This window comes from Crassostrea angulata, chromosome 9 (assembly GCF_025612915.1).
Source record: "Crassostrea angulata isolate pt1a10 chromosome 9, ASM2561291v2, whole genome shotgun sequence".
In the NCBI taxonomy this organism is placed as follows: domain Eukaryota; kingdom Metazoa; phylum Mollusca; class Bivalvia; order Ostreida; family Ostreidae; genus Magallana; species Magallana angulata.
The window spans coordinates 2,785,965-2,809,759 of NC_069119.1; the positions used below are offsets into that span (position 1 = coordinate 2,785,965).

General features: G+C 35.2%; 4 protein-coding genes across 8 annotated transcripts; 2 read left to right on the forward strand and 2 right to left on the reverse strand.

Annotated features, from left to right (window-relative positions):
• The first annotated feature begins 430 nt into the window (after positions 1 to 430).
• On the forward strand, positions 431 to 3,748 carry LOC128164234 (uncharacterized). The gene has a single exon (XM_052828003.1). It carries the CDS (start codon positions 1,332 to 1,334, stop codon positions 3,036 to 3,038), a length of 1,707 nt encoding a protein of 568 aa, XP_052683963.1. The 5' UTR covers positions 431 to 1,331; the 3' UTR covers positions 3,039 to 3,748.
• Positions 3,749 to 3,899: 151 nt separating this feature from the next.
• On the reverse strand, positions 3,900 to 5,663 carry LOC128164236 (ethylmalonyl-CoA decarboxylase-like). The gene is made up of 3 exons (XM_052828004.1): positions 5,575 to 5,663; positions 5,156 to 5,339; positions 3,900 to 4,594 (listed from the first exon to the last, which is right to left on the reverse strand). The coding sequence occupies exons 2-3, from the start codon at positions 5,334 to 5,336 to the stop codon at positions 3,915 to 3,917; spliced, it is 861 nt and encodes a 286-aa protein (XP_052683964.1). The 5' UTR covers positions 5,337 to 5,339; positions 5,575 to 5,663; the 3' UTR covers positions 3,900 to 3,914.
• Positions 5,664 to 7,685: 2,022 nt separating this feature from the next.
• LOC128163870 (uncharacterized) lies at positions 7,686 to 14,210 on the reverse strand. Of its 5 annotated transcripts, none has more exons than XM_052827540.1 (7): positions 14,080 to 14,210; positions 13,670 to 13,810; positions 12,510 to 12,627; positions 12,239 to 12,388; positions 11,381 to 11,520; positions 8,220 to 8,347; positions 7,686 to 7,977 (listed from the first exon to the last, which is right to left on the reverse strand). In XM_052827540.1, exons 2-7 carry the CDS (start codon positions 13,752 to 13,754, stop codon positions 7,885 to 7,887), a joined length of 714 nt encoding a protein of 237 aa, XP_052683500.1. In that variant the 5' UTR covers positions 13,755 to 13,810; positions 14,080 to 14,210; the 3' UTR covers positions 7,686 to 7,884. The 5 variants fall into 5 exon arrangements, with proteins under 5 accessions (XP_052683500.1, XP_052683502.1, XP_052683503.1 ...); XM_052827542.1 differs by having other exon boundaries at positions 13,701 to 13,810; positions 14,080 to 14,107; XM_052827543.1 differs by lacking the exon at positions 12,239 to 12,388.
• Positions 14,211 to 21,669: 7,459 nt separating this feature from the next.
• On the forward strand, positions 21,670 to 23,563 carry LOC128162386 (uncharacterized). Its single transcript, XM_052825566.1, has 3 exons — positions 21,670 to 21,684; positions 21,790 to 21,901; positions 22,083 to 23,563. Exons 1-3 carry the CDS (start codon positions 21,670 to 21,672, stop codon positions 22,373 to 22,375), a joined length of 420 nt encoding a protein of 139 aa, XP_052681526.1. The 3' UTR covers positions 22,376 to 23,563.
• The last annotated feature ends 232 nt before the right edge of the window (positions 23,564 to 23,795 follow it).

Here is a 23,795-nt window from a genome sequence, read left to right on the forward strand (position 1 = left end):
GTTTTGAATAGCCTGAAAAGAGGAAAATTTTAAATCGCATTGGCTTTTGTGTAGAAAAATTAATTTAACATCTGCATGAGGTAAATCAAAAGTAATGTTACAGTTTCATGGTGATAAAATGATGATAGCTTTCCATCAGGCAACAAGTAGTCGCGCTCTGGTATATCTACTTATTTTGATCACATCTAAAGAGTTCTACGCAAAACACATTTTCTTATGAATATACCATACATGAACTGATATAAAGAACGTGATTTAACATACATAATCTAATATATAGAACGTGATTTAACGTAAATAAATTAATATATAGAACGTGATTTACCATACATGAACTAGTATATTAGAACGTGGTTTAAGGATGTTCGCCACACGCCTTTGACGCTTTGTTTTGATTCCTAACGTCTTTTAAAATTTAAATCAATAACTACGTCCTTTAGAAAGATGGACGCAACTTTACAAAACCTTAACTAACGTTCGTTGATGGCCTCAAAGTCCTTTCGGCTATCTATTTTACTCAAATATAAACTGAACTTTAAAACTGTAAATGTTTATTTCATTTTATTGATTTTGTTTCATTCCAACTTTTTCTACATTGTAGAGTTGTTCCTATGCACAATATATTGTTTTTATTGATATGCATGAATGTAGAATGCATTTAAACGGAATTACATGGTAAAATTTTGTTCTTATTCATTGCACTTGACAACAGATTTAGAATCATTAGCTATTTTGGCTGATATTTTAAATACAATATTGAGTAATAATGAAACCCCTACAAATAGGCAAATGATTGTAAAATGACTATTTAATCAGGCTTTTGGAAATTAAGGATGTTAACACGTCGTTATAACACCGTAATATGCAATATGTATGAATCTCCCTAATGTAGTAGATGTAAGCTATTCTTGTTATTACAAAGATAATGATTGGTAATTATAATGGTCGTAAAACTACACTAAGATAAAAATAAAATAAACCCTACAAAAATGCAACTAACAATGCAAGCAGGTTATCTGCCTGATATAGAAAAGAAATTTGACTCGAGCGTACTGTTATAAGCTGGCAGTAGACTAAATTTAGGGTCACGTCAAAGTAGGACACAGTCAGAAATGTAATGAACCTAATGTATGCAATTCAACAGACAAAACATCCGTCGACCAAATTAAATTCAATGACATGGTTTTATTATAAATAGTTGGTTTACTTATGCAGCAGTGTTGTACAATGCTTAAAAACCAATGACAGTCGTTGCTGTAAATAGATTAATATCGCGTTTTAGTTCTGTACGATCTACGGTACGACTGTGAAAATCCCTTGGTAAAAAAAAAATGGCTGGCAGCTACTTAAAATGTGACACTGTTCTGGACATTCCATACACTTCTTTTCCAGATTTACTAAAAAGGCGAGCAGTCGAGACTCCAAATAAAGCAGCGTGTGTTTTCTTTTACGAGAGCAATGAACGGTACGTACTTACATTCGGAGATCTTTACGACAGGGCAACCAAGTTTGCAAAAGCACTGGTCCAGATGGGAGTTAAGAGGGGTGACATCATCGGCGTCAGCGGTAGAAATGTCCCAGAGTGGCTTGTGGCTTATTTTGGGGTACATATGGCGGGCGGGTGTTCCCTGTGTTTGCCATTTCAGCATAACGAAACACAAATCATAGCATTGTTAAAAAGTATCGGAGATGTGAAACTACTGATTATAGATGCAGGTACCGGAGGACAAAACTGTCAATATGTAAAGAACATAATTGACGAGAGTCTTGAATCTGGAGACTTAGATTCGGGGAAGGTTTTGGGGTTACAGCAAGTTATTCTTTTAAACCACAACGAGGGTTTGCCCTCTCTCCACAACGTTGTGGATATGTGTTCCCGAGATGTTGGCGTGGATCTCCCAAGGATAGACCCGGAGGCCATGGCGATTATTTTGCTGTCCTCGGGCAGCACGGGTCTCCCTAAAGCCATACCGTACTCACACAATGCCTTAGTTATCTTCGCCTGTCATTGTGTTAATGTATACCAAACAAATAACGAGGACGCGGTATTTTACAATGACAGGGCCTTTTTCTGGGCAGCAGGGCACCCGTGCTGGGAAATCGGCGGTGGGAAAACCCGAGTTACAATGACCAATGCATTACATACGTCCTCTATGGCTGATGCAGTTGAAACAGCATGTAAGATAATGACGAAAGAGAAAGCAACACAAGCATATTTAGTTCCATCTGTGCTGGATTTGATTATAAAGAACGGTTTCCCTTTGAAGATACAGAGAATAAGTACAGGAAGCATGGTGGTTAAGTCCTCAATGTTGGAATGTGTTGGTCAAATTTGTGATGAATTTCAAAATATATACGGTACCACGGAATTGGCACTTATAGGATCCAGAATTTACACCGTAGACGACAAGCCACTTGTGAACCAGGGGGTCGTCAGTTGTCGGCCTGACCCCGGGGTCGAGGTGAAAGTCACCGATGACGAGGGGTTCGTACAACCGATCGGTCAACGCGGGAAGATATGGATCCGGACCATCAGGAGATTCACGGGGTACCTCAATCACACATTTTCTCCCGAACTAACAGAGTACATCATACGAAGTGGATGGTTCAGCCATGATGACGGTGGGTACATCACAAAGGACAACTCTTTGATCATTGAGGGACGGAACCAAGAAATGATTGAAGTGCTCGGCAGGAAGATATATCCTATAGAGATCGAGGACGTCATTAAGTCAAAGAGCAATGTCATCGCGGCCATTGTGGTTCCGATAAAGGAGAGAGAAACCGGGCACTTTGTTCCCAGCGCCGCCGTGGTTTATCGACCCCAGGGTGAGGACTCGGTGGAGAGTATGCAGCGGTACCTCAGAAAGCAGTTCAATATCTCGGCTGAAGACCATTTAAACGAATACTTGTACGTCCCATCCGTTATCATCAGCGTCAAAGAGTTTCCGATATTGGCCAATGGTAAGCCAAATCGCAAGGCCGTCAGCCAGCTCATCTTTGATAAAATTGATAGCAAAAGATACGATACTTCATAAAAGTATGGACACAATTATTGCTAAAATCTTGTTATTTCTAACATCACTCAGAACAATTTTTTTTTTGATATGGCCATGTAGGACGAGGTACTTACCCACATGAATTGAGGATAATTAAACCGGTTGAATGTGATATTGGTATTTGGCTGAGCGTTGAAATAGTGCACATCAATTTTTATGGAATTAAAGTTCTCCATTTAAGTATATAAACAGAACTTTTGACAGCATTTCGAAAGTTGTTATTTATAAGCAATATTCATTTTCCGCTCATGCACGCAAACTTCATGTATTAATCAACAATTGTCTTTTTCACACAGCGCGTATGAAGAAACTAAAGAACTACTTTATAGGACATTGGAGGTTCATAATACATGTATATATATATTTAAGGAAGGGAAATGACATGTTACTGGGGTTTTTTTTGTTTAAACAATATACAATTGTTATTGATATGGAAATAGCAAGGTCCAAAATGTCGCAAAAATGTTAAGTATGAGAAATGTATCAAATATTAAGGTTTATCATGAGAACGTGTTTCAACTAATAAATTTTACCAACAAATCTGTGCTTATGCATGTATGTAATATTTTAAGATACATAATTAACATGTACCTCTTGTTTGAAAACACTTTATATCAATTGTTCAATTTCAAAGAATGTATTTGAATATCTAGTAAGTGATTAAATAAATTTGATGTCTCAAGATGAAATACGTATTGGTGGATGTTTAAAAAAGCATGTTGCTGTGTAAAGGGCGAGGAGTATGTCCAACTGAACCAAGAAGTCGCAGGAATAAATCATTTAGAACAGTATGCCGAGCCCGATGTTTGAGCCCAACACATACCGGTATAGTCAAGCATGTAATACAATATAACTTTATTCTCTATGTTTAATATTGCTATTCACTGCATCCACATGTAAAGATTGTCCCCAGGTGGACACAAAAATGTCTCTTTCATTCTGTAAAGAACACCGACTGTCCAGCTGTGAAGCCCCTATGATGATCTTTTTCATTTGTCTGGTCATCTCTGTATTATGGGGGAAGTTATCCTTAATCCAGTCTTTTGCCTCTTCAACGCTGTCATCTTTTCCTGACAGAATGTCATCAGCTAGTCCCATAGCTTTACTTTCCTCGGCCCTGTATACTTTACCAGAACACAGCATACGGAGAGCCTGCGACCGCCCGACGATCCTAGTCAGCCTGGTCCCGCCCCCGAATCCAGTAACCACGCCCATTTTGATTTGTACAAATCCAATCTTTGAACCGGGTGTCATTAATCTAAAGTCACAGGCTGTGGTCAGTTCTGCCCCACCCCCTACGGCTATCCCAGGGATCACTGCGACACTTATTAATGGAAGGTTAGAAAATTGCGTCAACAAGTCGTGTAAATATGAACTCATCTTTTGACCGCCTTCCGAATGAAGGATATTTCTGACCAAGTCTAAGTCCACACCTGTACAGAAGTCGCCCCCGTGACCACTCAGTATCACAGCTTTACCGCTGGACCACTGCTCCAATCTCTGGGTAACTTTCTCAAACTCTGCCATCATTGACCCTTGATTAATTAAATGAAAAAATTAATGAATATCAGTAAATATCTATACAAATCATCAAAATACAGTTTGAGCATGTTTAATTGCTTAATACTATATAAAAATCCCATGTGTAGTAATATTTAACTGCATAGCGCAACAAAATGCATGGTTGCTCTTAATCCGCAACATTTATAAAGGTAAAGACATTATTATAACTATATATGTTTTATAACAAGCACACATTTCAGTCACTAAATCTGGTTATGAAATCAGCTGAAATAAACTCAGAGGTGAAAAGAATGTAAATTTCAACCGAGTAAAAATTGCTGAAATTTTCCATTTGAAAGTATAAATATATTGCTAATTTAAAATCATTTTTTAAGTAAATGTTCATATACAAGGAAAAGTACACGTCCTGAAAACTGAGAGAAAAAAAATTAAAAAAAACCTAAAAAAAAAAAAAAATCAAACCAACCCCCCCCCCCCCCCCCCCAATAAAAAAATTACACACAAAAAATAGAACAAAAACAATATGTCTTTCTCTAATCGACTAAATATGTGGATAGCGTCCACAAACTTACCTGACAAGGCGTTCTTTTTTCCCGGATTATCCAGAGTAACTACAGCGATTCCCGAGGACTCGTCTTGTTGCATGGTCACCCGCCCACTTCCGGAGAAAAACTCTGATCCGCCACTCAAAGACCGAGATCTTGCACTAAACACCGACCTCCGCCATGTCATCGTTATTGGTTTCCGAAACATGATCTGAATATAGCATCAAAACAACCACTTAACGTAACTTTACTGAACGAAATAATACGTATATGTTAAACCGTGTGATAAGAGACACAGTAATTGTGACCCCCCCTCCCTCCCCCCCGACGCGCGCGCACACACACATACACACTAAAGAAGAACCGTGCACATCCCTTGTTATATCACTATTTAATATTTATTGTATAAAGCTTGCTTTGACACTATAGGCAAGGTAAAATCTTACCGAGTAAACACGAAATCTTCTAAAATATACAATCTCGTTTACATCGTCGTGTTGAGGTTAGATCTTTTTAATTTATCGACTATATGATATCGTGCTTTCGAGCCCGATTATTATGAAGTTCTGAGACTCAAATTTCCATAGGAGACGATTTGGTCGTTTCTTTTAGCTAACGTACTGATGTACATTAACAGTGATTAAGTTAATTAACTAACTTTTTACATCATTTTTTTTCACTTCAATCAATTTATTAATATTGAAAGAAAGATGTAAATATACAAAAAAAAATCTTTGGCGATTTATGCGGGTTATGAAGGTAGCGATCATTGAAAAAAAATTACATGATTTTTTTCTGCAAGGTTGCCACCCTAATATCCCACATGAATCACCAAAGAAAGCATTTTATTGTTTAATCACTATTCAACTATTAATTATACAGCAGTTTGTGGTCAAGAGGCAGGTTTTGTTTTTGCTCGCCCCAGCGGTCAAAATTGAACATAACGCAATTGGAAAAGTCACATTAAAGAGGAAATAATAATTATATCAAGATCTTTACATAACGTTTTTAAGTGTGTTAACGAAATAAAGATTATAATCAAGTTTTTTTTTCCTGTAACCGTACTAAATAAGTGTGTGTAAATTGTGATTTTTATACATTCCTGTTAAATACTGATTGGTGAAGAAGAAGCATTTTATAATACGTTGAATGACCTAATCATAGGAATTTTGTTGTATAATTACAGATTAAATATTTTCGTCTATTTTGTATGTGTATTAATATTTTCGTCTATTTTGTATGTGTATCAAGTTTTTCCTTGACTTTTGAAATCGATGTATTGAACTGCCGATCAATAAACTGATTTATTAGCCCACGTAATGTAATAGTATGAATATTATGAATATCATATTATTTAAGTATAGAGATTAACTATTCTATTTTATCACATGTTTATCCCAATATACGGCGGATATCACTCATGGGAAAAATTTTTGATATTCCACTGTGTGTTCTTACGCCACGTGACGTCATAGTTAATCATTACGTAGGTTTAGACGGTTGATTGACGTAGAATGAAAAAGTAAATAATTAATTCAGTTGAGGGGTGTTGAGATATAAATTTGAAACATTTAATGTTGTTTCAGTTATTTGTCATGAATTCATAAAAAAATGTTCGAAAATCAATGTCTGTTTGTTAAACTTCAAGGAACTTTTTTTTCATGCGTAACGTTGTTGACGTGTTGTAAATAATGTGTTGTGCGGCTCACAATCACAATTTTTACAGAAAAAGTTGGGATTAACAAAATACTTGGTAAAACATGTGATAAAAAGAATCTCTCATGATTTGCGATGGTATATGATTTTTATCCAACTCGTTGTGTGTTTTCTATCCCCTCGCCAAGGCTCGGGGATAGAAAACACACAACTCGTTGGATAAAAATCATATACCATCGCAAATCATGAGAGATCCTATATATATGCCTGCAAACAAAGGCTTATATTCTCTATTAAACATTTCTCAACATAATGTAAGTAAGATTTAAAGAAAACCCAAGTCGAATCCATGTGGAGCGTGCAAATGAAAAATCAAGAACTACTGTATTCTAGACCATATACCTTCTCAATACAGACATTTGTCCACAAAGATTTTTCATATGTGTGGCACTTGTAAATTTGCAATCTCCCCTACTGAAGGAAATAGCCGATAAATATGAAATTCCTAATTAGTGTAATTCTGAGCTTCAGACCATGTCTTATACCATGTCCCAAGATATCCTTGCTTTGACATTTTGCTTAGGCCTATAGTAAATTTATTTTTTTATATTTATTAATGCCTCAAAGTTCAAAAGATTTTATAATGTAAATATTTTGAAACACCTCTTCCATCTTGTCAAATGATGAACACAGGTGTTGGAAATAATAATCTTGGGCAGAGTGTAGATATATGTAGCACTTGTTAAACTTTTGCTGTACACTACTATATGATTGATGATGTGTAGTTAAGGTCACTTTGTTATTAACCACTTTTACACACTGTGAACTGACACATGCTGATGTTTGCTTTGATCATATGTTGCAAAAAGAATTAAACAGTTAAACAGAATGAATTGTTTTGTCTAGAGTAATTTAATGTACCAATAGGAAAATAAACAGTAAATAGAAAATTTCTGAATAACAGTCTGCTAAGTTTTAAATTAAGAGAGGGTTAAAAAACATTGAAAAAAAATTCAATCATGTTTTTCAAGTGGCATTCTCATAAGTCATCTCTAAGAATGCGAATAACTTCCATACTGACTGGTGTCCAAACCACGAAATCACAACATGAAGTTCCTGTTAAAGTTGGCCTTGAACTTGATGCCAATAGTCATGCCTCTCTTTGAGACGCAAAGTGCCCTCAGAGTCACACTCTAAAATGTTAAGAAAAATTATTAAAGAAAAACTCACAAGAGCTAAAAATTACTAGGTTTCATTAACGCAATAAAAGGATGGGTTATTGGTAACATACAGTATTTAATTTTAACCTCAACATAATGAATGTTTTATATGAAAATCTTTCTAATCAATCTCTGAACCTATCTAGAAAAAAATCTTTCAACTTTGCACAAGCATCCTTTATGGACATCGCTCTTGCTGAAAACGGACATTTCACCTCTAAAATTGCTGGTGATGCTGTAAGTTTACTTTGAAGGTGGACATTCATATTACACGTTTTGGGATCACCCTGGACAAATCCATCAGGAAAAGCCCCAAGAACTCCTGATTCATGGAGCCAAATACCTTTAATTCAAAGTAAAAAGTAAAATGTTTCATAAACTGTATAATAAATTATTGTCATATCACATAGTTAAAAAACAAGAGGCCCAATGGGCCACATCGCTCACTTGAGCAACACTGGATTTAAATGGGCGTTCAAAGGATATTGTGCCATGTGGCCCCTCGGTAGATTAACCAAAAATGAATATCCGAATTTTCACTTATTTTTGCATATACTTAATCTTTGACATATTTACCTTCATGAATACCATTTTTACCGAAAATAAGATCATATGCAATATAAATAACTAAATTTTCAGTTGGTGTTCACGGTTAACTTCCAGTTCCCTTTATTGTAGCCCCCCCCCCCCCAAATCATTTTATAAAACGATTAAAATACACGAGAGCATAAAGGTACATTTTCTCCCTCCACAACTTACTAGTTGTTGTATTTTTAAAAAATTCTATATGTGAAAAAAAATGTACCTCAATGCACCAGAATGAATAAGCTCAATTCCTCAAATTAAAAACATTGAAAAATTTAATTGGCCTTCTCCATTATGGACGATTGTCGTTTACCAGGCATGAATTCATTTCGTATAACCTTTCATATCCTTCCTCACTTGATTAAAGAAAATAAACTTAACTGAAAATGTTGTCACATATGTTAAAGAGCTATAATTCAAATTAATGTATTGGCAGGCATGTCGCTCTATTGTACCAAAGCCCTTCCATTATATTCATCTTTATAAAAAAACACAACAAATGTGTACAAACAAACATGATTTTCCATTGCAATAATTGTTTAAGAACACCGATATTGCTTTTATCCTCATAATAATAATCTGTCACCCTATGGAAACTGTTTAAAAGGCATTGTTTTCATTTACTTGTGTTCGAAAAACTATCAAAAATTTGTGTAGATTTTATGCAATTCATCGTTGAAGAAGGGACAACAGAAATTAATTACAGCATATCATCCTTTTAGCAAGACATGTCTATTGATCAATCAAAATTTCAGTGTCAATCGTAGAATCATAAGCAAGATTCATAGCTTGGTTTGAGTCATGTTTTTGTTCACATGAGTTTATTACATTCAACTTAAGAATTTTAAACTTGGTATAACCTATTCAGCATAGCTACATTTAAAATATAAATAAACTAAAGCATGACCTCAGCTTTGTGTACAAACATATAGTAGATTGTGCGCAAAGCTTTGTATGTTGCTTATAACTCGAAGCTTGACTCTCAGTTAGTAAAATTATAGGAATTTGTAAACAATTAATACAAGAGAAAACTGCACTAAAACAAAGAGAAAACTCAATTGATTTTTCATCTCATATATATACTTTAGTTATATATTTCTAGCAGCGATAATAATCTCCGTTTAGATTGAAATTGCTGAACATCTTAATAGAACATGTTGCATTAATCAACTATAACGTAAAGATAATACCGAATTACACGCGCCACCATAATTTGACCCCCCCCCCCAATGGTGGCCCCACCCTATCCCCTCAAATCATGGTTTGATAAAACTAGAATGAATCAACACTACCCGAGGATGCTTCCACACAAGTTACAGCTTTCTTGCCAATTGGTTTTTGAGAAGAATTTTTTTTTAAAAGAAGATTCGTTATGTATTCCTATGTAAAATTCGACCCATTCACTGTGGCCGCACCCTACTCCGGGGATCATGGTTTGAACAAATTTGAATCTACACTACCTGAAGATGCTTCCAGTTCCAGCTTTTCTGGCTAACTGGTTTTTGCAAAGAAGATTTTAATGATTTTCCTCTATACATTTGTATCTAAAAATTTGATCCCCAAATGGAGCCCCACCGTACCCCCGGGGATCATGGTTTGAACAAGCTTGAATCTACACTACTTGAGGATGCTTCCACACAAGTTACAGCTTTTCTGACCGATTGATTTTTGAGAAGATGTTTCTCTGTATATTTCACCTCAGATGAGCTATCAATTATTTATGTTTCTGCTACATGTACACACACTTAGTATTTCCATCATTATTCTCCGTTTCGACTGAATAGACGAGAAAATACTTACAACTAGCCTAAAACACATTGCAGTTATCAGCTATTACGCAAAGACCATACCGTATTACTATTAGAATTTGTATTTTAGTTGTTAAAGTACGGTACCTGTTAATGTATCTTATTTTCTGCAAGTAACAGCTGTCTTACTTTTCGATGTCTATATTTGATTGATACGTATAAAATTACAAAATACAGGCGATAGTTTCCCTAAGTTATAAACCGAAATTCATGAAAACGAAACGAAAATCAAAACAAGCTAAAACCACCGTTAAAAAATGTCAATGCATTGGAATATTAATCTTAATTTACTTCACAAAATCGGCATTAATGTTTCTTGCACGTTTCAAATATTCCTTTCGCACGCAAACTGTTCCACAACAACCAAATTCATCTTTGTCAGATTGACCCATTTCTTATACATTCAAAATGGCCGCTTCTTTGTTTCAAAGAGAGTTTTGAGATATGGAATACCGAACCCGAAGTTAAACCGATTGACCCTCATTCTCTCTGTCTTATTATCATTTTCGTAAATTTCTCAAATTTTAAATAGAATTAGCCCTTAATTTTGGCAATTTATATTTTCCTTCCCATAAGGATAATTTCTGCTAAACTACGTTGAATTTGACTCAGTAGTTCTTGAGAAGAAGACTTTAAAAAATGCACATCCCCCTTTTTCTACAGTTTCGAGGTTTTCTCAGCTTTGAATAAAGATAGGTCTATCATTTCTGCAATTTATTTTTGTCTTACCGTAAGGATGCTTTGTGCCAAATTTAGTTGAAATGGGATTTTTTTTTTGCGGTTTTAGAGAAAAAGTTCAAAATGTAAAAAAAATTACAGACGGACAGACGGACGGACGGCGGACAAAATGCGATCAGAATAGCACACTTGAGCTTTCAGCTCAGGTGAGCTAAAATGATTCAATCACTAATAATGATTCAAATGAACATTGAAGATGAATGGGTTTTATGCCAAGATTTGAGTTTGATAGTATAAATGTTTACCTGTCTGTAATACAGACACCTCTGAAAGCTTACAATAGCTATCTATTGCAACCTTTTCATGCGTAAGTCCCCACTGAATAGAGGGCCTCTTCTCAAGATTGTAAGCACTGAGTAACCTTTTCTTCAAGGATAAAGTTAGCCTAAAAATAATCAAAGTACTGAAGAACTGACGGGAGTTGATTTTGTCGATGTTTATTTTATGATCAATGATATGTTATTTGGCATGACAAGTACATGTAGTTTCTAATTTGAATTACGCACATTTTTATAATATGAATTTTAGTTTTTTTCGACAAGAATGTCGAGAAACCCCCATATGAATCATGTTAAATAATATTTAAAGATAAAATTTATTAAATCAAACTATATATCAGTAATAGAAATATTTCTCGAAAATTGTATGGATCCAAGCAATATTGAACTCGTTCAACCAAACGCTCGGCTGACACCGCAAATCTCCGACAAGGATTTACGGAGAAAGCCGAGCATCGAGTTGAACAAGACTATAATGAACTCTGGCGTAGGAATACATACGACTACAAAAAAATATTTAAATTGTTCGTACCATTTAAAATCTGACTATTTTCAAGGTATTTATAAATAAGTTTCCTTCAAAAACAATGCTTTAACATACATTACATCGAATTTATCAATTATTTTCAAGAACTAAGTCTTGTCAGCAGCTATGATTTGTGCTGAGGTCCAAACACTCTTTCACTTTCGGTTTGTCTGCGTAACTGCATAGGAGAGTTGATTAAAATCAACTCCCAAAAATAAGATTATAAATTATTTCTTATTATAGCAAAAAAAAAAGATTTAGATAAAAGAAATCAATATATGTTGAAATCAATGAATTACCGATTTCTCCTGATAGCACCGATAACTCGCCCAAACTTTGATGCAGTTATTCGTAACTTGCGAACAGCTGCCCATAACGAATTCTCTCGTTGACCTGTAGTCAACCATGCGGTCTTAAAGACATTTTCCGAAAAAATAACAAGCTTATCCCTATTGAAATGAACCAGAAAAAATATTTATTATCACATATTTATAGATTGAGAGATGGAGAGAGAGAGAGAGAGAGAGAGAGAGAGAGAGAGAGAGAGTAGTATCATAATTGCAAAAGTACCTCAGATATGAAGACTTGCACTGGGCATTCATGTACTCTTCACTTGTAAGCTGGTCCTCAATAAGTAATGTTGGCATTGCCTCACATTCAGACCCTTTCGACAAAATCCAATGCATAGCTGCAAAGATTAAACAAAGAAATTATATGGCCAACAAAAGGATGTCATAATTTTCATATTAACATGTGTAACCAATATAGGTATAAGTGATAAATGATATCGCCTTGATAAAATTTCTCGACAACGCTTGTGTCGATTGGAATACACATTTATATCATTAGGTTAACCATATATAACAGAAAGGTGAATTATGTTGTGAGATGATTTTTCCTGCATAGATAATTTTCTTTACATATCAGTTGTTGAAATATTCATTTAATGAATGATTCTTAAAGCTGAACACCGCCTGTAAATAAGCACAGTCACACAGGTATCTATATAAACCCTTTGATTTTAATTTGTGGCCAACATTTAGTGTTACTTTCATGGTCTTTGGATTTTATGCATTTATTTCTTTAAATATTATATGTGCTTTAAATATTATATGTGCAAATTCTATTTTTAAATAGCATTGCGAGGCAAGATGTACATCCCCGCGGGTGAGACCTCTTCAGCGATATACTTTTAACTGATATGAGAGCTGCAGCTTTTATAGGGGATGTAGGGATAACGGTGGTAAAAGAGAAATATGGCGGACAATTAATGCATATTTACATAAAGACCTAGCTGATCAAACAAATATGATTTATCGGCATCTGTCATCTCTCTTTTTAATGCTCTGAGTTCACATTTTATAGAAATTGTATCATTAAGGTTTATATTAATCTGATTTTGCCTAGCACTGACATTTTAACAAAATGTATTGCATAAGTGTCCTAGTGATTTACATATAATCTTATTGCCTGGATGGATACATTTCCGCCATGGTTGTTGTGGTTTTGGGAGGTGCCGATTTTGGATACTTGATCCAGCTGCACTTCACATCTGTCTTACTTGCTCTTTTATATCTTAAATATCATCATTAATCCCAATGTTAAGAAAAGCTGTCATACAGATTTATTCTTTAAACTAAACTTAATAGAAACTGGAATGCAAAACACCAGCTGACAATATACATTTAACACTTTTAACAACCATGATTAACACAAGAATGCTGATTTACATTTGTATGATAATAGATTAGTAATGGTTACCCAAACAGAAGTGCAGCAGCTACATGGTGGCAGCGAAACTGACCCAAAAGGCATTCACATGTTGGTAATATAATTGTTCCTGTATCATCATCTTCATTTTCCAGAAATATCTTTGTAAAAAATTAATGGAAATAATGTGAAATGTCTGTGAAGCAACCTTGCGTGTGTGAATATACTGACATACTGTATATATAGTGGGAAATACTTATACATATTATTCAAAACAAATATATCTATTAAAGACTGAAGGTGGGGGTAGGGATTATTTACAACGGCAATGACTAACTTAAGGTTAAAAATATACAATGTAGAAATTGAAGAAAAATTCAATGCATAGATTAAATGTAGGGATAAAGACGGCTGAATATTTTGTACATACCTGAACTTTGTATGAAGTGTCTCGCATTGAAGCTTGAACCACCGCCGATATCACATGACATTCTTTGTCAAAAATGAACTTGAACACCCTGTCGCTATCCACGGCTTTATCGCTCTTCCTGGTAAGCTTTGTATGACCATCTACATAACGAGCCCAGTATATTATTGATAACGCCATTATTGTGGCAACTGCCCGGAAGTACGTTTTCTCGATATATCTCGCGAGTCACATGACGAGACTTTCCGACCCTATTTCGTTGTTGACAGCTTGTGTCGCTCTTCCCAGTGTCTCGATAATTTTGGACTTTGAGGGAATGGGTTAATAAGGCGTGTAAAATGCCCATATGAAGAATGATTAAAATATCACTAAATCTCATATTTAAAAAAAAATAATTAAAAACAGTGTACATTAAACGTAACATCGGTTTGTAGCCCTTAAATATTTTAAATACATGTAAAATGTTGATTTAAACTGCCATATGCGTGTTAAAACCTCCAAATAGTGTCATTTTTATAACTTCAATGCCTTTTCTTTTATAGAGTGGGTCTGAGCTCCATATTTTTGTCATAGTCTGAATGCGGTTTAATGGAATTTAAACCGATTTCCATCAACAAAAATGTGGAGAGATAACCCACTATACTTTTAAAATGTCGTTTTATAGCCCAACAATTGAACGTTTTACTAAATTAACTCAAGTCCGTAAATTCGTGGCAAATGTCCCATATAGCATTTAAACAACACATTTTGCTGTGAATGTAATGAGTATGTGGAACACTAGACATTAGGTAAATTTATAGAACTTGGGTTATTAGGTTGTGGGTTCGATACCACCAACTCCATTTTCCGAGGACAGCATTGACCTCATTCATGTCCACAAATTCAGAAAATATGTAGCCTAAGATAGAATTTGGTTATCATTAACGAACATTATCAATATACAATTTCTTTCACTAATAAGCATTGCATTACAAAAAATTATAGATTTGGAAGGAAAGTAAATAAACTGTATGATCTATCCTTACCCAAACTAAACCTCATGACGACGGTCGTCTCAAGGACATTACTAGTACACATCCCAACACTCAGAGAATCATTATTCCCTCTTCGTGGAAAAAAAAACCTGGTAGATAAGACACCGAAAGCTAAAAACCCATGGTGTACACAGAACAACTCTACTAATTTCCAACCTTAGGAATTTACACCATGTATTAAAGGTCCTCATGTCCTCAACAAACATTATACTTGGGTTTTCATAGGTTGAAACCTAATCAAAATATACAAATAACATACACACCACCCCCATGAAATTTGTTTATTTATCTAAGGCAAATATCGACCCTTGTCCAGGGCCTTGCTTTTTCTTGGAACAAGGTTGGCAAGTTTGACACCCCCATACAACATCGTCAGTCATTCCTAGATTTCTGATGGAATGCAGGGTTCTTTCACGCCCAAGATGTCCTGACGTTTTAGCATTATGCAAATATTGCATAATTTCCCTCCTTAAAGACTTTGGTGCATCAAGCTGGTGAGGAATTTTATTTTCATTTTCCTCCCCTACTATGTAGAGTATATTGTTCTCCACTTTTAGTCGATTCCACTGGCGGAGCAAAGTGTTAACTGTTGGCAGAGGATCATTCTATTTCGGACGTTCTCTCTGAAGAATGATAAGATGCTTAACTTTAGATTTTACCATATCTTTATCTTGTTGTTCCTGTAAGTACTGACAACTCCATCGTTCACACCAGTTTGATTCGGGTCTACTCACTGGGTAATGCCTGGATGTTAAGTATCTAGCGAGCTTAAATCATTGACTAAGCATTTGCCTGATGAGCATTAGGTACATTCTTCTCTTTTGCAGCGTTTCCTTGGTTTCCTAGGTAAGCCATCTGCATTGCCACGAAAACTTCCTTTTTTGTGTTCAATTTTGAAGTCTTATGTTTTCAGTAGAGATATCCAGCGGGCAATGGTTTAGCCAGATCAATAAAGAATGGTCTGTTCTAAACAGGAAGGGTCTTCCGTATAAATGATGTCGGAAATGTTTGACAAAGGTTACAACTGCAACAACTTCTGATATGTAGTACAATATCCCATTTGGGATTTAGAGAGTATCTTACTACCATAGACAGTGACAACTTCCTCTCCATTTTGCATCTGCGAGAGCACAGCTCCAACTGTATCGAATATAAATGTGTCTGTTGTTGAGGGATGCGATAACACTGATGCAGTTGTAAGTAGGTGCTTTAAAGTATTAAAAGCATTTTGACATTCCTCCGACCATTCAAACATTTTATTCGTCTGTGTCAAACGGGTAAAGGGGTAAGCGACATGCGAAAAGTTGTTAATAAACCTCCAATAGTAGGATGCAAGTCCCATGAAGCTGCGTACCTCCGATACGGAAGTTGGTACATGCCAATTCATTACAGCTGATATCTTATCAGGGTTACATCTTATACCTTCTTGGGATACAGTATGGCCCAGAAATTCTACTTCTTGAAATAAGGTACATTTCTTCAGTTCAAGATCCGCTGTACGAAGTCTGTCAAAGATGACAGTCAGGTTCTTTAAAGTGTCCTCAAATGTGGCGCCAAAGGTAATGATGTCGTCTAGATAAACTAAACATTTTTCCCATTGTAGGCCAGAAAGTACGGCCTCCATCAAGCCTTCAAATGCCACAGGGCTATTAGATAAACCAAACGGTAAAACTTTAAACTGGAACAGACCCTTGTGGGTTGCGAATGCTGTCTTTACCTCATCAGATTCGTCCATAGCGACTTGCGAATAGCCGCGAGCCAGATCGAGATTCAAAAGAATTTGGTGCCAGAAAGCGTGTCTAGTGATTCGTGGCAATGAATAAGCATCCTTAATTGTTACGTTGTTTAGCATTCGAAAATCCACACAAAACCGCGTAATTCCATCCCGTTTCTTCACAAGAACTATGGGTGCAGCCCAAGGTGAACTGCTTGGTTCAGTTATATTAGCTTTCAGCATTTTGTCTCTCTCCTGATCTGCTAGAGATTTTTTATGCATAAGGAGACGCCTTGGTGGTAACTTGATTGGCTTAGCATTGCTAGTATTAATTGTGTGTCTCACAAGGTCTGTACACCCTAATGGGGTATATGGTCCATGAAAACGTCAGCGTTACGTGTCAATGTATCGGCGTTGTTTTTCAGTGAGGTTGCTCGATCTATTGTTAACCAGAGGTTGCAAATAGTCAGGTAAGCTTTGTAAGCTTGTTCCCACTGGGCGGCTTTCTGTGACCTTACTGCTGCTAAATTCAGTGACAGGCGCTTTTGGGAGTTGATTTAAATCAACTCTCCTATGCAGTTACTCAGGCAAACCGAAAGTGAAACATTGTTTGGACCTAAGCACAAATCAACACCGCTGACAACATTTAGTTCTAATCGATAAATTCGATGTAATGAGTTCTTAGGCATTGTTTTTTGAATGAAACTTATTTATAGATACCTTGTAAATAGTCAGACTTTAAAAGGTACAAACAATTTAGATAATTTTTGAAGTCGTACATTTTATATATTCCTACTCCAGAGCTCGTTCAACCAGACGCTCAACTGTCTCCGTAAATCTACAACAAGCAGAGTGTCTCTCTTGCTTGTCGGTGGTTAACGGATACAGCTGAGAGTGTAGTTGAACGAGACTAGAGTTCAATTTTGCTTGGATCCATACAATTTCTCATAACTATACCTAGTTTGATGGAATAGATCTATGACTATTATACAATATGATTCATATTGGGTTTTCACGAAATTCCTGTGGGAGAATTCATATTATAAAAAATGTGCGTAATTGAAATACATATAGGAAAGTAATTGCCATGCAAAATAACATATCATTGATTTTAAAATTAATAATAATCGATAAAATCAACTCCCATCAGTTCTTCAGTACTTTGATTCTTATGTGTCACTGTCTCTGCTGTAGGGTTTAGGACTGAGAAAAGGACTTTGCTATCTCGTACTTCGACGACAGATTTTGGCAACAAATTCCTTTACCATTAGACAGCGGTTCTAGCAATCCTTCTGTGAAAATGCACAGTTCGTGCTTCCTTTCACAAACATTTCACATTTAGCGGAAATGCTTACTGTCTCAGTCATGTGGATGCGTGTAAATTGTCCTCTTTGACCAAGCCAATCTCACCAAAGAATGGTGAATGTATACGTCCAGCATTCATGTCCATTTTAGCCTCATATTCAGGAAGGAAGTCCAGTCTGAGTATACAAGACAAATCTCCTAGCTGGGCAACAACAAGAGTTGTTGAACATTCCATCTCATTTATACACAAGTCTACATCTGTTTTACCTTTTACCGAGAGCAAATCTCCATCGGCTGTTAATATAGTCTGTAGATCTAGAAGGTCTTTGTTTCCAAGTAATGAATCAAATATTTCATTTGATATTAAACTGGAACCCGTATCAACCAGAAAGTAAATATCTTTATTTCAAATTTTTGTTTTTACAAACCAACAACGTATCGAAATACTGTACAAACTAGGGCTGGGTATTCAAAGTTTTTTTCCGATACAATACAAATTGCGATACAGAGGAGCGATATGTATTGTCAATACAGTTTTATGTGAAAAAATATTTTCTTTTTTTCAAAATATTTGGTTTTTTTTTGTGATTTATTGAAAATGGAGACTTTCTTAATTGCAGCATATGTGTCATAAAATAATAAAACTATATTGAAAATCCTTGTTCTTTTATTTATTACACTTATCGATGATTCTGCCCCATGTTTCTTCATCATTAGTAGTGTGTTTAGTTTTGGGACCAAGGACACTTGCCTACTCTAAAAAATGAACAATGTTCTGTTGTGCAGTTTTGCTGTTCTAGCAATGATCCATGGTGTGACAGAAAAAGTACTGACACTTTTCACCGACGGTTGGGTTAGTGTGTTGACGTTGGCTGTGATAACATCACTCGCCGATGAAGCGACAACTAAAATATTTTATTGATTGCTTTAAGTTCGAATTAACAAAACAGTGCTCTGAAATTTTAAGAAAATCTGATTTGATATTTTCTGTTTGACGCTTTTTTTACCAACCGAAATTGCCTCCATGTTTTGTTGTGGCGAACACGTCAATGTTGTGATGCCGTCTTAGTTCGATCACAAACCACGGTCACTGCAGTTCGACTTAACTAAGATCGAACTCACTTTAGTCGGTGGAAAATGAAGGTGGCAGGGGATAGTTTTTTTGGTCGAGGAAATGTGAGGCAGATAGTGCTCATATATGTGATTTAATTTTTCAGTGGATTTTTAAATTTGCTAAAATTGGTTTGCATGCAGGGGACACATGGTCCCGACTCTTGAGAATTTTTAAACATTTCAGAATAAAACAAGTACAACTTACATATAGCACTATACAGAATAGCCAGGGACGGTCTCAAAATTTTCTGAAAAATTGCCCTTTTTTCACATTTTTACGGGTCCATAACCACGCTCCAGTCCCGAGCAACTGCCATAAACTACCATAGGATTGGTAGCTTAATGTATACCCATGCAAATAATCACCAATTGATGGGGGGGTCAATCACCTTCTTTCCGAGTGACATTTTGTGTTCTGAACCCACCCTACTTTTCAAGCAGAAAACCGAAAGTGAAAATTTTGGCCACAGTTTCGCATTTTCATTCCATATCTGATGAAAAGTGCTACCAGTATTAAAGTGTCATATATCAATGAAATTGACATCAGCTCCTCTATCCACAAAATGAATGCAATAAATATTCTACCAATTTATACCCCTCAAATAACCAGCCAAACCCCAGGTTCTCCCTTTATTTCAAAATTTTGACCGGGTCTTTCCTTCGAAACTATCCCCTGCCACCTGAAACCGCGGTTAAACCAGCGGGAATACACTGGTCACGTTGGTTCAAAGATGGCGGAGAAAGGTGAGACCTGAGATTTTGCAGTAAAAAAAATCGATATAAAATGCTTAATCTTAAATTTGAAGATGTAAATTTTGGTTTCATTTGTGTATATTACACGTGCTCCCTTTTTTGTGGTATAATACAATTACGTATTGCAGTATTTCATAGAAATAAAAGATTATTAATCTTATGATGGGTACTTGTGTAAAAGTGGTCCGAAGCCAGTCATAAACACTGATAAATTTTTATCAATAAGTCGCTCAGTAAATCCGGGTGGTTTCGCTCCGATCGCTTGTTCGCGCTGAGTGGTTTCGCTCCGAATACATGTTCGCCCCGGTTGGATTCGCCCGGATAGTGCTACAATAAACACTACTTGTTGCATTTGTTTTTAAATACGTAATTTAAATTATTTCTATCTATACATAAGTGGTAAATTAAATGTGTTAGAAGATAATTTAGTTTAATTAGACTAATTTTATACACATGCACGAACATCGCATGAGCAGTTTAATTAGTCGGCAATTAATCCACCATCAATGAAACCGTTAAATAAACAGCTTTGACTGCGATCTAATTTGGAGAACTAAATGATGAGTATCTCAAGAATTCGTTAGCACGTTTTTTTTTGGAACCAGTATTCTGAAAGAGTATAGCAAAGAAATGGTTCGTGAATGCTGCCTCTACTGCCATAAGTTGATGAGTAACTAAAATATAATGCATTATATGATAGATAATAAAATGAATTAAATAATGCCCAAAATTCCATAAGATTCGCATATACATGTTTAATTAATTTTCAATCGGACTTGGAATATTTCCTATTGTGCAAGCTATATAATATTTTTTTATGTCCATTTGGCCAGTGCATATATATTATCAATGTCATATTTTGTATACTGTTTTTAATGACGGAAAATTGGCTAAAAATGCCTTCACTTCACAAATGTTTATAAAAGGCATTAATTAAGACAACTCGATTAGGTGATATCACGATAATTTTAAATTATTTCATAAAACACAACGTTAGCAATTATTTGGGGTTTGCTTAGATCGATAAATACAGGTGATCCTTGATCGTTAATAATATTTATATATTATATTGAAAAGGGGCGAAACCACTCTTCGCGAAACCTCTCAGCGCGAACAAGCGATCGGCGCGAAACCACTCGTTACCTTATCGACTGACTTACTGATAAAAATTCAGGTGCCTGTGGTATACCTTGTACAAGTATACATTAATTTTTTCACATGTACTTAAAGATGGCAGATTCAGTTGAAGAGCGTAGATCCCACTGGACGTGTTACATCTGCAAACGAAAGGCACCTATTCATTCCCTCGATTCTTTGGAGACTCAGGAAAAGTCTAAGAAGACTGAAATATTTGTTGATGGTAATTACAGGTATGGCTATGCATATCATTATTAGTGACATAAGTGAATTTTCATTTTAAAAAATTAACGTTAGACTTCTTTCTTTAGAAGACGCTTAAGAGTAAATCTGCAATACTCTTTAATGTTATTATTCAAAAAGTAACAAGTGTTTTTTCAATGCTAAGTAATAAGAAAATTCACGCATCTCATTCTTTTTTATTAGGATTTATTTGCGGTGTCCATATTGTAAAGACTGCTTCCATGCACAGTGTGCTTTCTATGAGCTAGAACTGATTCTAACTAAAGAACTAACAGATACCCTTTTATGAGAAGTATGCAACATAACAAGGTATACATTTACGATATAAAATGATTTTATAACTGGTCGTCACTGTATGCAAACTGTTTAAGATTTTTTTGTACTTAGAATGAACACAGTTTTCTTGTATTCCAGATTAGAATGTCTACAGATCAGAGAACTCTTGTTCTGAGGAACAGTGATGGAAGTGAAAAGCGGGTGCGGTGCCAGACAGAAGTTTTTAACATGCTGCTCTCAAAGGAGACAGGTATATGAAATAATAGTGGGTTGGTATATAAATAACAATAAATCTAAAAAGTTAGATTTTAAGCAGTAATAGTATCATGTGGCCTCGTTATTGTTTTGTAGTAGATCAAGGTCAGTTAGGTATTTTTCACAGCCATTAAAAACACCTGCATTTCACTTGAATATTAACTTTTTTCCCCCAGATCTATCAGTCAAAAGCTTAGTTCTACAGTCTCTTCTAAATGAAGAAAAGTCGGATCTGCCATCCAGCTTTAGTAGATCAGATGACCAGCATTCAGCATCATCTGACACTTCATCATTCACTTCTGCATCATCGTCTAGAACGGAATCCCCTATTACTTGTGAAAATACCAGCAACACATACGTTTGGAAGGCAGAAGAAGAAGATGTTTTGGTAAATCTCAGGCATGAGAAAAATGAGAAGTTTTTAAAATCCAAAAACCATTCCACGTTGTGGAAAGACATTACTGCTTAAAGATACTCTCCACTGTATTGTTACCCCTAATCAGGCAATGAACAAGTATTACAGTCTGAAAAAAAACGCTGGAAAGAAGTTGTTGATGCCCCAACTTGAACTGAAAGGAAATATTTTCGACAGAAAGAGCAGTTTGATGAAATATATGGTACAAGAGAAAGTACAAAACCCACCATCACGTTAGACACATTGGAAAAAAACCCTGAAAGACAAGGACCTAAACAGTCTTCAGAGCAACCTAGAAGGAATAAAGGTACAGCGAAAAGACGTTCAGACGTGCTGGAAGTACTAGAAAGACATAACAAACAATTCAATGACAAAATGGAGCAGATGCACACAGATAAAATGGCAAAACTGACAGACTTTTAAATCTTTATGAAAGAGAAATTGAAGCAAAAGAAAGCTGCAATAAGTAAATGATTTTTCGATATCGCTTTCATTAGACTAGTGCACATTTTACTGAAACTAAACATTTAGAATTTTATTTGAACACTAAGTAAAGTGACAAGTGACCTAAGTGATGAAAGCAGTAAAGAACTGTTTTCAAGTTTGAATGTTATTTTAAAAAAACCCTGAATAATGTTAACCGTTTAGCATTGGTTTTCAGCATTTCCAGACTTCCCTAATGTCTTTTTAGAATGCAATGTTGTACTCTATTTTCTTTTTTGGACAAACATATTTTTGGTCGTATACTTGGGTTTAATTAATAATCGTTTTTTATGGAAGAAAACATCATTACACAAAGTATTCAATTTTCTTCTAAATGTAGATTATCTGTCGTGTAGTTACACGTATTTCGTACTTTGGTCTTAAATATGCATTTAAGAGACATAATTATATGTAATTTTATGTAATACACGAACTAGTTGATGCATGTCTGCATATAGTTTATGAATTATTTCTTATAAGCTGTTCAGCAACAATGCTTCTATAAAGTTTATCAGCTTGAAACAAAACAAAGCTGCAATAAATAAATGATTTTTCAATATTTTTTTCTTAAGTGCACATTTAACTAAAAGTAAACATTTAGAAAATTTCATTTGAACACTTAAGTAAAGTGACAAGTTGATGTGCGGACATTGATATTGTGATAACTAAGCTGTTATGTGTTTTTCTTGTGTTACAGATTACTTTATATTGTGCCAAATAGCAATTTGTTGAAGTTTTGTTATTCATTTTATAAATAAAATGTCAAATTTATTAATCTGTTCATTTTTTTTTATCCTGAAGACATAGCACAAAAAAAAATGTTTTCTTTAATATTAAAGCAAATACAAATGAGTAGTCAAGATTTTTTCTTGTTGATGGTCGTAACTGTTATTGCATTTGACATAAATTATATTAAAATTTCAATTTGTTTTATATTGTTCTACAACATACCATACAAAATGATCACTTGCAAATTGCAAATTAAAAAAAA

Excerpts from the sequence above, each read along its gene's own strand:
- LOC128164236 (XM_052828004.1), bottom strand. The coding sequence starts at position 5,336 with ATGTTTCGGAAACCAATAACGATGACATGGCGGAGGTCGGTGTTTAGT. Across the intron at positions 4,595-5,155 it reads AAAAAAGAACGCCTTGTCAG|GGTCAATGATGGCAGAGTTT; the intron begins GTAAGTTTGTGG and ends TAATTAATCAAG.
- LOC128164234 (XM_052828003.1), top strand. The coding sequence starts at position 1,332 with ATGGCTGGCAGCTACTTAAAATGTGACACTGTTCTGGACATTCCATAC.
- LOC128162386 (XM_052825566.1), top strand. Across the intron at positions 21,902-22,082 it reads GCTGCTCTCAAAGGAGACAG|ATCTATCAGTCAAAAGCTTA; the intron begins GTATATGAAATA and ends TTTTTCCCCCAG.
- LOC128163870 (XM_052827540.1), bottom strand. The coding sequence starts at position 13,754 with ATGCCTTTTGGGTCAGTTTCGCTGCCACCATGTAGCTGCTGCACTTCT. Across the intron at positions 12,628-13,669 it reads TAATCTATTATCATACAAAT|CTATGCATTGGATTTTGTCG; the intron begins GTAAATCAGCAT and ends TAATCTTTGCAG. Across the intron at positions 7,978-8,219 it reads CATCACCAGCAATTTTAGAG|AGTGTGACTCTGAGGGCACT; the intron begins GTGAAATGTCCG and ends TTAACATTTTAG.